The 13,272-nt window shown below is 37.3% G+C and overlaps 1 protein-coding gene across 4 annotated transcripts in view; it reads right to left on the bottom strand.

The window, feature by feature from the left end:
- Positions 1-213: 213 nt before the first annotated feature.
- The window catches only part of ttyh2 (tweety family member 2), a 107,159-nt gene continuing 94,100 nt past the window's right edge, over positions 214-13,272 (bottom strand). The window contains exons 9-15 of one of the 4 annotated variants that reach the window (XM_022669069.2): positions 12,177-12,281; positions 11,940-12,032; positions 11,111-11,253; positions 9,880-10,068; positions 8,099-8,177; positions 7,297-7,311; positions 214-4,818 (exon numbers count right to left, since the gene is read on the bottom strand). In XM_022669069.2, the coding sequence (XP_022524790.2) occupies positions 4,738-4,818; positions 7,297-7,311; positions 8,099-8,177; positions 9,880-10,068; positions 11,111-11,253; positions 11,940-12,032; positions 12,177-12,281 (705 nt within the window). In that variant the 3' untranslated portion in view covers positions 214-4,737. The remainder of the gene's footprint in view (positions 4,819-7,296; positions 7,312-8,098; positions 8,178-9,879; positions 10,069-11,110; positions 11,254-11,939; positions 12,033-12,176; positions 12,282-13,272) is intronic. The other 3 variants (XM_022669070.2, XM_022669071.2, XM_022669072.2) reach the window with 3 other exon arrangements.

Genomic DNA, 13,272 nt, shown 5'->3' with positions numbered 1-13,272 from the left:
TGTCATGTCAAGCACTAACAAATTAAAAATACAAACTTCAGACACCAAAGAAAGCTGCAGAGTCGTGTTTCAAAATGCATTTATTACAACATCAGTCTTTGAACCCCACCCCTGCAGACACAACCACTGCACATGCGCCCAACCCCCATCCCCATCCCCCCAGTATTAAAACAAGCAGTAAAAAAAACACCCACAGTAAGGACATTAAAAAAGTCGCGAGGCATTTCAGTTTAATCAAGAGGAGCTCTGTTAGGAAATCCAACGCTCTCTCAAAATGGAAGACAAATATTAAGAATAAAGGAATACTTCACACACAAAACAATAATTAGCTAAAGCCAGTTAGCATCTAGTCTTATCGAACCAGAACTGAAATTATAAAAAGAACATGTAGCTTAGGATGAAACCTGTTCAATTGACAGTAGAGCGGTGAGGTGAAAACAGCTGCATCCCAAAGCCTAGGCTTCACGTCGCTGTTTGCTACATCATAGAAGACTGTATACAGTATCAGTCAAGTCAAGTCTGGACACACATTCTCATTCAGTGTTTTCTTACATTTTTTATTCATGTTTTACATTGCAGATTAATATTTAAAGATATGAAAAAAATAAGGGACATGAGTAAAAAAGTGTTAGTCCTCCACAATCCACTGATCTAAATCTGATGAACTGAGATGGTGATTTGGGATGAGCTGGAGCTTCACAGCATCAAGAAGAAGCAGCAACTATTGTTCAGCACATCCAGGAACTCCTTCAAGATGCTAAGAAGGCTATTCCAGGTGACTCTCCCTCATGAAGACACTGAGATCAAAATACCAAAAGTGTGCAGATCTGTCCTCAAAGATAAATGAGCTAAATCTTAAGTATAAAATGTATTCTGGTTTATTTAACTTTTTTTGTTTACAAAGTAACTCTGCATGTGTTCCTGTATAGCTGTAAAATATTATAACTGTCTTCAATATTACAAAAATGTAACAAAAAAAAAAAACATAAAAAGAAAGAAAACACATTGAATGAGAAAAAATATGTCCGAACTTTTGACGGGTACTGTACATGCAAGAAAAACATCCCCACAGCACAATGCTGCCACCACCATGTTTCACAGTGGGGATGGCTTGTTCAGGGTGGTGACACTTTTCTTACACTGAAAAAAAAAAAAAAGAAAAAAAAAAAGAGTCTGGTGAAAAATTGGGGTTATTCAAAAAGCTTTCAATAAATTTAGACTCCCCCATGCCTACATGACCATCCTAATTCAGTCTGGTGGTACACCAGTAGCTACTGTACCTTGTATATTGTTATTGTTCAATGAAAAACATGTATATGTAAACATGTAAAACCTCTTAAGACATTTTAAAACAAACAAATATATATATTTTAAGGAACCGTGGACACCCTGCTTACTTTGACTGCAGTAAAGGCTTTGGAAAGCAGCTACTGGTTGCTGGTGAGACTCCACCCACATGCATTCTCTTGTTCAAATCTCCCAGATTTGTCCAAATTCTGTGGGACAGTCAGTCTTTAACACCAGCAGAACAAAATGAGGGTATTTGTTACTCATTTTTCCAACACCAAAATAAGTGTTTGCAGGTTTTCCCATCTATAAAAAATAAAGAGGTCTGTAATTTTTATCGTGTAGGTACACTTCAACTTTGAGACATAATCTAAAAAAAAAAACACCCAGAAAATCACATTGTATGCTTTTTAAATAATTATTTGCACCTGTTTGAACTTGTTACCTGTATAAAAGACACCTGTTCACACACACCAATCACACTCCAACCTCAAGAACACAGTCCAGCTTTTCTGCAAGGGGACAGGTTGACTGGACCATAGTGAAGGGAGGATGGATGGGGTCATTTATTGCAACTTTTTGGCCTACAACCTCTTGCTTAAGTAAGAGCATTGGTCGATGGGTCATGGCTGGGTCTTCCAGCATGACAATGACCCAAAACACAGAGCAAGGTCAACTAAGGAGTGGCTCCATAAGAAGCATTTCATGGACCTAGAGTTGCCTAGCCAGTCTCCAAACCATCGACTTCCCCCGAATCCTGAAAGATCTGGAGAAGATCTGTATGGAGGAGGCGGCAAAATCCCAGCTGCAATGTGTGCAAACTTGGTTAAGAACTACAGGAAATGCGTCTTTTTGCAAAAACAAAAAAAAAAGTGTCTGTAACAAATATTAAGTTTGGTATTTCTGTTGTTTCAAATACTTATTTCATGCAATAAATACAAATGAATTAATAAAAAAAAAAATCATACAATGTGACGTTCTGATGTTCTCTCACAGTTGAAGTGCACCTGCAATAAAAAATTACACACCTCTCCATTCTTTGTAGGTATGAAAACTGGCAAAGTGTAGTGTCAGTGTATTAAACACTTATTTTTCCCCACTGTACATCACGTCTGGTCCTCGATATTGTTCTAACAGGACTCTGTTAAGGTTCTGTTGGTGGGTTTTTGGGTGAAGTATCCCTTTAAGCAAAAAAAAAAAAAAAAATATGCCACATATTTTAATACATGTTAAACACAACAGATTCAGATCTCAAACGCAGGCTAAGGCTACACACGTCCGTCTGTCCGTCAGCACAGAGCTGCGGTCCAGTATAAACACACACACACACACACACACACACACACTGTTATTATACAGGTTATTTACAAACGCTAACAACGGGTTAATAACAGCTATAAATCAGGGTTAATCAGTTACACAGCCGGGTCTGAGCTCTGACACTGAACACCAGCTCAGAACACAAAACTCCAACAGTCCCAGTCCACACTGTTTCATTTAACAATGGAGGATATGTGAGGTTTCCACCAACTGCACACGCCAAGACGTGAAGAAATGAGCACACACGCACGCGCCCGCCCACACACACACACACACACACACACAGTAAACAGAGGACGTTTTCAGTCCTTTCTAAATGCAAGAGTAAATTTTGGCTCAGTGCTCTGTAACTCTAGCTCATACAGCTCTGCTGTAAACATGTTTACGTTTTATCCTCAAATAGTGAAATTTGACTTCTTTTGTCAAAGATAATGAATTTCCCAAAGTTTATATTCAAGTAAAGGTTTTAATTAACTTTCTAAGCAAAAAATACATTTTGCAGAAATTATGTTTCCTCAAGAATTTGATATATTTTTGAAAATCACTTAATTCTCAGGGGTTAACCTCTTTACCTCTTTTGCAGACTTAACAACTGTTTTCCAAAATGTAAGTAAACTGACAATAAATTGCTTAAAAATCTGATCTGTCAAAAAAAAATACTTATTTGCTTGAGAATTTGACTAATTTTGTCAAAATAATGAATATTTTTGAAGATGTAAAGGAGAAATCTCATGTGAAATGGACTTGGGGTGCAGTGAAACATGATAAAGAGTACAAACTTTTAGTCCACTACCATGTTCCATTATTACTCTTATAAAAAAAAAAACAATGCTAGTGAAAGGGGCATAGTGTTACCCATGCAAAACAATCACTATTTTTACACCATTAACAACAAGCTCAAAGTAGCTCCAAACTTCACTGGTAGAATTTTGAGGGTCCTGACATTTAAAACAAGGCACTGAGAACTTTACAATAAGTCGATTTTGAACAGATTGCAAAATTAATTCTGTGGCAATGCATGAATTCCAGCTGTTGCTGATCATATATGATGACTATCTATATGAGAATGAAGAGCACCACACAATAAATGCTATAAAGGTACTGCCTTGCTCAAAAGGCTTTACTACTCAATAAGTCGATTTATTATGACTTTTTTTTTCCAAGATGGCGGTGTCTGGAGAACTAGCTAAAGGTACTGCATGTAGATAAACAGTGTTTTTTAATAATTGCTGCACTTTCACAGTTTTCAGTGCCTTGTTTTAAATGTTAGGGCCCTCAGAATTCTACCAATGATGTGTGGAGCTACGTTTAGCTTGTTTATGGTGTAAAAATAGTGATTTCCTTGCATAGGTATGCAATTCCATGCTCCTATCACTAGCATTGTAAGCCTGTTGGAAAAAGCGACTAAAAACGCTGCATTTCAGAACACTGGAGGTGAACAGAGGTCGGCTATTCAACAATTGTAGGTTTGTATTTGTTATCATGTTTTACTACAACCGCAGCCCATTTGCAATTGCACTTATTTTGTAAGTACAAAAAATGAATTACTCGATTTTTTTTAACCAAAACTTTACCAAGTTTTACCAATTTGATGTATTTTGTAGGAAAAGAGTAAGTTTTTTTCTGTTTTCCTGAGGACTAGCTTACTTTGTCAAAATATTGGTGGTCGTTTTGACTATCAGACTATTCTCACATGCTTTATTTGACCAGATCAGGGACCCTTTTATCATTTTATTAGATTCATTTAATTATAAAAGTTTGTAATAGTTATAAAAACTTGCCTTCAGACCTTATCCAGCACCTACCAGACTGAACATCATGGACCTTCATAGTGAGCCATGTCAGTAGTTTACTTCTTTTACACACACACACACACACACACACACACACACACACACACACACACACACACACACACACACACAAAATGTATTTCAACTCTAATCGGTGTTATTACCCACCCTAAACCTAATCCCCCACCCTGTAAAACCCACACATGGATCTGACAGTTCCACCACCGCTCCGATCCCGCTGTCCGAAGAACTTTTCCACGCTGGCTGAGGTCTGTAGATGAAGATGATGATGACGACAATGGTAATAATGATGATGATGAAGGTCAGGAGATGAACTCTAGGCCCGGAAATCCTCCCCAAAGTGGCGCATCTGGTCCTCAGTCATTGAGAGGTAGGTGGCTCTCATGCTTGGAGAGTACTGTGGACGAACACACACACACACACAAACTTTTACAGCTCTGACAGTTACCTACTTCTTTCTACAACCTGGTCTACCTGTACAGGTAGATGTGAGCTGAAAACTGATGATGATAAATAAGTATTAAAAATTTAATCAAGTGCTTTCATGGAACAACTCTATAGAATAATAGAATATAATAATAAGAATAGAATAATTTGGGTAACTTAGAGTAGTCAGTGTTGCTTGTATAGTATTATAAATTTACTGTCCTCTGAAAATAACAACACGTAGCCATGTTCAAATAGCTGGCAACACAAGTAAATACACATCACAGAGACTCGTTAGTGTTACAAGGTCAGGTGTCAATAGGGAGCAGGGCTGTTAAATTTGGTGTTTTGAGTTCAGTTCTCTTACATTGTATATTCAACATGTCACCTCATGGCAAAGAACTCTCTGAGGATGTGAGAAATAGAATTGTTGTGCTTCACAAACATGGCCTAGGCTGTAAAAAGATTGCCAACATCCTAAAACTGAGATTCAGCACAATGGCAAAGGTCATACAGCAGTTTTTTAGAAGGGGATGCACCAGGGTAAACCAAAGAAGTTGTTCAAAAAAAGGTGCATGAGTACTGCTAGATCAAGATAAACTTGTTTGGCTCAGATGGTGTCCAGCATGCGTGGCATCACCCTGGTGAGGAGTACTACGACATCTGTCTCTTGCCTACAGTCAAGCATGGTGGTGGTAGCATCATGGTTTGTTCATGGAGTGCTGCAGTCACTTGAAGGCTGAAATCCAATATTTTTTGTGACTTTCTCCCTTTGGTAACTGAGCCACATGGCAGTTTTCCAACATGATAACAACCTAAACACTCCTCCAAGATGACAACTGCTTTGGTGATGATGGACTGGCCAAGTCTCCAGACCTCCAGAAGTTTCATCGCTATAGTGTTGTCCCATAAAAATTAAAAGTTGTCCCATATTAAATCTTTTAATAAAAAACTGAGAAAATACACAAACATATTAAAAACATATTAAAAATAAAAGATAACACACATCATATAAACATCCTACAATAAAATTAACCTGTGGTGTGATTAACATAAAAGCAGATGATTTGTAGTAAAATGTTAGATAACAGTTCTTAATAGTTCTTAGTTCTTTTCTGTAAGCAGATTAAATCAATACTAAAGGTACAGAACCTAATAGGGAAACACTGGGCTACTACAAATCTACAGGATCTAACAGGATCCTATTTCCACAGTAAACCGAGCTGGTAATGGGGCAGGACAGTGGACTGGGAGGGACATGCCAGTGGGAGACACACACTGGAAAACATCATCCAGAGTTTTCCTGAAGACACACCCTTACCTGTTCTGTTCTGTTATCAGCACAGTCATGTTTGGTTTATGAAGTTCTTTTTAGGTTAAGCTCTGGAGCTATGAAGCTAACATAGGTAGCAAACACTGATAGCTCATGTACACCAGTTAGCATGGTGCTATATAGGGGTACAGAATACAGAATGGACAAAACATGCAATGTGAAATAATACCGTTGGATATCATGATTTAAAAAAAAAAAATAAACTATCCCTAAACATTAATTTTTTTTCCAGGATAAGAAGTAGTTGGGTGTGAGTGTTCATTGTGGACCTCTACCTCACCTCTAAGTCTAGGTTCAGCAACGGTATGTGCTGAAAGAATGAGGTCAGCTGACTACCTGAATATACTGAATATAGACCAGGTTATTCAATCAATGGCTTTTTTTTCCAAGATTACAATACCAGGATTAATGGGGCTGGAATTGTGAAAGAGTGATTCAAGGAGCATTAGATCATCATTTTCACACATGGATTGAGAGAGTTCAGACCTTAACCTCATTGAGAATCTTTGGGATGTGCTGGATGGAGAAGACTTTGTGCAGCGGTCAGACTCTACCATCAACAATGCTGCGGCAAGATCTTGTTGAAAAATGTATGCCACACTGTGACTGAATAGTGTTAGTATGTGTGCATACACCTCAAAAAGTATGTAGTTACAACCATGCTAATTGACATGTTTTTATTAGCTAAATTAGCTACAACTAAGCAAACTTCAAACTCCAGACACCAAACATGACTTTTCTTTTGGACTACAATTAGGTTAAAAAAGGGTAAACTGGTGTAAACTGGGGTATAGTGGGGGCAGATTTTCCATTAAACTATTAAAGTCTTTAAATTAGCGTACCACACACTAAACTCTCTGACTAATGAGGGGTCCATGCTCAGCGTGATGAGGGCCTGTGCTTATCCAACACTAACAGAACACAGAAAATGAAGAAAAACCAAGGGATGGAGTGAGCAAAGCAGGAGAGACAGGACAGACTCAGAACAGTGGTAGTGGTAACAGTAGGAGAGAGAGAGAGAGAGAGAGAGAGAGAGAGAGAGAAAGAGAGAATGAGGGAAGGAGAGAGAGGGAAACTTGAGAGACAGACAGAAAGAGAGAGAGAGAAGCAACTTACGCAGTTTGTATATGGCTGAGAGAATAGGTCCAAAAAGTTTTGGAACAGAAAGTTGGAAAAAAAATTAAGATAAAAAAACGAACAAACACAGAAACAAACGTACAAACAAAGAAAAGCGTAAAAGACTTTTAGCTGAAAAAAGAAGAGGTAATGTTCATCTGAAGGACAGTGGTTAGCCATGAATATTAGAAACATTATAAACACATTATAAACATATATTTTTTTTAATGAAGGTGCTATTTTAGACCTGAATTATCTTTAGTGATGGAAAGAAATGTAGAAAATAATTTAGTTTTCTGCCTGTAATACACAGAAAAGAAGACTCTAGTATTATTATATAAAATCTATATAACAAATAAATCAAATTAAATAATTTAATATTTATATATATTTTTATTTCCATTGCATTGGAAGCCTGTATAATATTTTATATTTTATATAGAGTTTTTTTATTTCATTAACCATCTCTGAACAGTAAAAATGATTAAAAAGTGTTCTAAAACACATTAAATTAGTAACAATTAGCTGTTACTTTATTTATATTTCCATCCAATTTTCTCTCCAGGTTAACTAGTTAACCTATCAATTACAATGCTCTCGTCACTAGGCTCTTTTCAAACTGCCACCAATTAACTGCTGCATCACTAGGCAGTCAGCGGTATTGGAGGAAAGCCTTTCGGCATGCCGGGGTATATTGGGCTTTTTAAGAGGGTTAGGGGGGTTTAAAATGTTTCTATACTTTAGTAAATATTTCAGTAAATGTGTCTGTGTTTGTTCCTAAAACGTCTGGAAATCAACGTACCGAAGGAGGAGGAGAACCTCTTCCTATTAGAGGCACATTCTCATACCGCGGATTACCCCCGAACAGAGCCGTCTGGTTCCTGAGAGAGAGAGAGAGAGAGAGAGAGAGAGAGAAATAGAGAGAGAAAAAAATAGAGAATCAATAGGCAATAATTTTTAATTAATATATGTTAGAATTAAATGCAGTACAGAGAATTAAAGACTCATAGGGCCCTATTTTGATTGATTTGATTTGATTGATTAAAGGGGCTTATGCTAAAACTACTAGAGAACTATACTGAAACTCCTGCATTACGCTGCTCCCTACAACCTGACTGGTAAAATTCATATATAAGGTGCACTGCATTATAAGGCGCACTGACTATTTTTGTGAAAATCGCACTTGTAATTGTTTGTGTGTGTGTGTGTGTGTGTGTGTGTGTGTGTGTAACGAGTAGCAGTTTACACACATTGAGCGTGCGCAGCGCACCTGTGTAGCCACAATATGTATGGACGTCTGACTGTTGACTGTTGTCAGGATTTAAATCAGTCAGTGGTGCATCTGTGTTTTCTACCACAAAGGCAGCAATACGTAAGATATTTACCTGAACACACTTCAAGTCCAGACTACCACACCCATGGGCGTACATACTCATAAGCTCCATTGCTATTTTAATGATGCAGTTGCACTGTAGGGTTCCACCGATACCGATACCGATACTGGCACTTGCATACAATATCGGTATCGGCAATGGGTATCGGCCGATACCACTTCCAGGTTTGGAATGAGGGAGTAAAAAATAGCGGGATAAACAGCGCGAGCAGAATGTACAGACAAAACAGAGCAGCATAGGAAGAGCTACTGCAGCAGCAGCGTGCCTTTTTACTCAAACAGCAAACTAAACAACCAAACCAGTAACTTAACCTGCTAACCGAGCCGAACGCTAACGCTAACCGAGCTGAATGCTAACGCTATGGAGCAGGATTACTGCTGTCCACTATCTCCTGGTGAGTAACTTTACAACTCCTGTATTATTTTACACAATACAGATCTGAATACAAGAGCCAGCTTCCTAAATAACCATCTAAATAATTAATACTTGCCTGAGTAACAGTCTTAACCTCCTTATGTGCCCTGAAAAATATCATAATTAATATCTGTCTGTGTTTATGATTAATTATAGGCTCAATATAGACACCCGATATGCCATTTTAAATCTTAAAATATCAGTTATCTAGCATATTTAGCTGTATTTCATTTCAGAAAATAAACATTTAGTGTGAAATATGCTTTTTCTTTTATTAGAAATATTCATCCTAATTTTCATATTTGCGTTTTTCGTACGTCCATATTTGATCCAATGTGGACATGTTATACATCATTCAAACCGTCTTATTTTTAGGATTACGGAACTTTTCTATTTAAAAAAATATATATATATATTTTGATCATTACATGTTCAACTGAATAATTTAAAGTCGACAACAGGAACTCCTTGTCTCTCATTATCTACTGCAGCCAATTATCTTAACAGACCTTTAAAAAAAAGGTGGAAACTGCGGAGCAGGCAATGGTATCGGTACCTGGTATCGGCAGATACCAGAAAAGCTGGTATCGGTAAGGAAATAGTCCCCAATAGACTGTTGGCGGGGTGTAAGATCACAATGAGCATCACGCGGTGCCTTACGCAGAGTGTAAGATAGAGCTCTTTGAGTCTTTTAGGAAAGGTTCACCAAAAACCTAAAATTTACCCAACTACCTAAACCGTGGCAGTGGAGAAGGGCAGTGGAAAGTTGTCTTACATATATTCAGTGACGGGCGCGTTTGAGGTGGCGGGAGCAACGGGGGGGTGCAGGCTGTTCTGGCTGCCCATGCTGCTGCTGTAGCTACAGAAGCTGTGCAAGTTCGCCTGCTGAGCATTCTGGGAACCCATCCGCCGGACTCGTGGGTTAAAGGGGTCCTCCTCATCTATGTCATCATAATCCCTCTCTCTACAGAGAGAACACACAAAGAGAGAGAGAGAAAGAGATATATTCATATTATCACAACTTCAGTTTCTGAATCAGTTTCTTTGATTTTTCTATTTATAGGTTTATGTTTGAGTAAAATGAACATTGTTGTTTTATTCTATAAACTATGGACAAAATTTCTCCCAAATTCCAAATAAAAATATTGTCATTTAGAGCATTTATGTGCAGAAAATTAAAAATGGCTAAAATAACAAAAAATATGTCAAGCTTTCAGACCTCAAATAATGTAAAGAAAACAAGTAAATTTTCTTAAAATTCAGAAATTCAGAGTTCAGAAATCAATATTTGGTGGAATAACCCTGGTTTCTAATCACAGTTTTCATGCATAATGCCATGTTCTCCTCCACCAGTCTTACACACTGCTTTTGGATAACTTTATGCCTTTACTCCTGGTGCAAAAATGCAAGCAGTTCAGTTTGGTTTGATCGCTTGTGATCATTCATCTTAATTATATTCCAGAGGTTTTCAATTTGGTAAAATCAAAGAAACTCATCATTTTAGGTGGTCTCCTTTTTTTCCAGAGCTGTAACATTGATGAAAATAATTATCAAAACAACATGTATTTTCGATTTGATGATTTTTAAAATGATATTATTTAAAACCAGCAGCTGTCCGTTAAACTGTTTCTAAATTTCATGATGAATGAAAAACTTTTTTGAGATGCGGATTTCATTTTCCAGCAGGACTTGGCACACTGCCCACACTGCCAAAAGTATCAATTGGTCTTATATAATAATAAAAATCTCTGAGACACTGATTTTTGGGTTTTCATTGGCTGTAAGCCAAATTATCAACAATAAAAGAAATAAACACTTAAAACAGACCAATCTGTGTGTAATACATCTATATAATATGAGTTTCACATTTGAATTGAATTACTGAAATAAAGTAACTTTCAAAGCTATTCTAATTTTTTTTCAGATGCACCCGTAAGTCTGAATGGATGCTGGTCTAGAAGAGTAAGTGTGTGTGTGTGTGTGTGTGTGTGTGTGTGTGTGTGTACCTGTTGGCTATCTGTCTCCAGGCCCGTGGAATTGCACACAGCATTGTACAGAAAGCTCCAGCAGCCAGCAGGGAGAATAAACACAGATAGAGCAGACCCTCCACTCCATCATAACACACCCCCATCAGAGCGTCCAGATAGTCCTGCACACACACACATTTAGAATATTACACACACTTCAGAAATCTAACACTGTTACATTAAAGAATGTAATATTTAATATTATATAGTCAGAGACATTACAAGCAAATAAATCAGTGTAATACAGCAGACTAGAATGCAGTAAGTGACTAGTTAATAATGAGAGAAAATCAGTAGCCACTACCGACACAGCAAGACATAATGCATTAAGTCACTAGTGAGGTGGCAGACTAATACAGACAGTCAGAAGCCTTGCAGCAGACTCATGCAGAAACCAGTAGTCAGTACTGATACAGCAGACAATAATACAGTAAATCAGTTCTCAGCACTCAGCAGATAGTGTTAAGTGTTACAAAACAGTTATATCAGTTTACATAGATTATAGATTATTTGTTCTATAAAAAGAACAAATCTACAATAGGAATACACTTAATTTTTTCATGCTAAAAAACATTTTAAAGTCACTTTAAAAGTTAGATAAAGAATAAAATGAGGAGACGGAAAATGTGCAGCGAAAAAAAAATGCAGCTTTGGTTTCCACCAGCAGAGGGAGCACTTTTAATACAAATCACTAAAACAACAGGCCCAGTTTCCTAAAAGCTCTGTACCATTTAATCATTAGAACCTTCATAATTAGAATAGAGAAAGATAATACAGTAAATAATACAGTAAATAAAATAATAAGTACCTTATTGAGTCCTCTGCAGTCCAGTAGTGCGGTCAGCTGGTGCAGACTCCCCTCTGAGTTGTTCAGCAGTTGCTGAATGCCCACAAGATCCTTCTATAAACACAGAACACATACAATTTTAAAAATTACTTATCAATAAATGCTACTGTATTCCAGTTTTCCAGCATAACAACATAGTTTGTAACGTGTTAGCAATAAGAACGTTGTTGGTGTGTGTAAGCTTGTATGTACGCTCACCTCAGCTGTGGGGAACAGAGGCACAGCGAACTGCAGTAATCCCTGGACCTGGATCTGCATGGTGGTCAGTGATCGCTGGAAAACTGTCAGAGACTGCAAAACAAACTGATTCAGGGTCAGATGCCACTATAACATCAAATAAATACAAACACTAATAGACACTACAAAACAAACTGATTCAGGGTCAGACGCCACTATAACACCAAATAAATACAAACACTAATAGACACTACAAAACAAACTGATTCAGGGTCAGACGCCACTATAACACCAAATAAATACAAACACTAATAGACACTACAAAACAAACTGATTTAGGGTCAGACGCAACTGTAAAATCAAATAAACACATTGTTATTCACTATTCTAACGATACATAAATTACTAAACTAATAACTAAAACAACAACGTCAGTGATCTGAAGGTGGTTATTATATTGCACTGATTTTGAAATACTAGATTATTTTCAGTTACAAAACAGTTATATCAGTTTACATAGATTATAGATTATTTGTTCTATAAAAAGAACAAATCTACAATAGGAATACACTTAATTTTTTCATGCTAAAAAACATTTTAAAGTCACTTTAAAAGTTAGATAAAGAATAAAATGAGGAGACGGAAAATGTGCAGCGAAAAAAAAATGCAGCTTTGGTTTCAATCATTAGAACCTTCATAATTAGAATAGAGAAAGAGAGAGAGAGAGAGAGAGAGAGAGAGAGAGAGAGAGAGAGAGACAGAGAGAGAGAGAGAGTGCATAATGTGATGCTCACTCGCCCGTTTTACAATGACCTTCAGTTAAGATGCACTGTGAAGATGTTAATGGTAGAACCTGCTGATTTAGCATCACTACTGTCTGCACCCATCTGAAACTAACCACTATAATTAACTTATCTGTGACAGTGAAAACACACACACACACACACACATACACACACACTCTCTAGTGTGCCTTGCTGTAGATCACCTCAGCCATCAATATTGAGGCAGGAGACAGCACAGTTCCTTCAACCAGTGACCTTCTAGTCCCAAACCTGCTCCTATAATCTCAATGCCACAGCTGGAAGCACCTGCCTACTCAATCCTGCCAGCTATC

Source organism: Astyanax mexicanus, chromosome 15 (genome assembly GCF_023375975.1).
Source record: "Astyanax mexicanus isolate ESR-SI-001 chromosome 15, AstMex3_surface, whole genome shotgun sequence".
In the NCBI taxonomy this organism is placed as follows: domain Eukaryota; kingdom Metazoa; phylum Chordata; class Actinopteri; order Characiformes; family Acestrorhamphidae; genus Astyanax; species Astyanax mexicanus.
The sequence above is the reverse complement of the archived record's forward strand: the minus strand, read 5'-3'. Positions and strand labels throughout refer to the sequence as shown.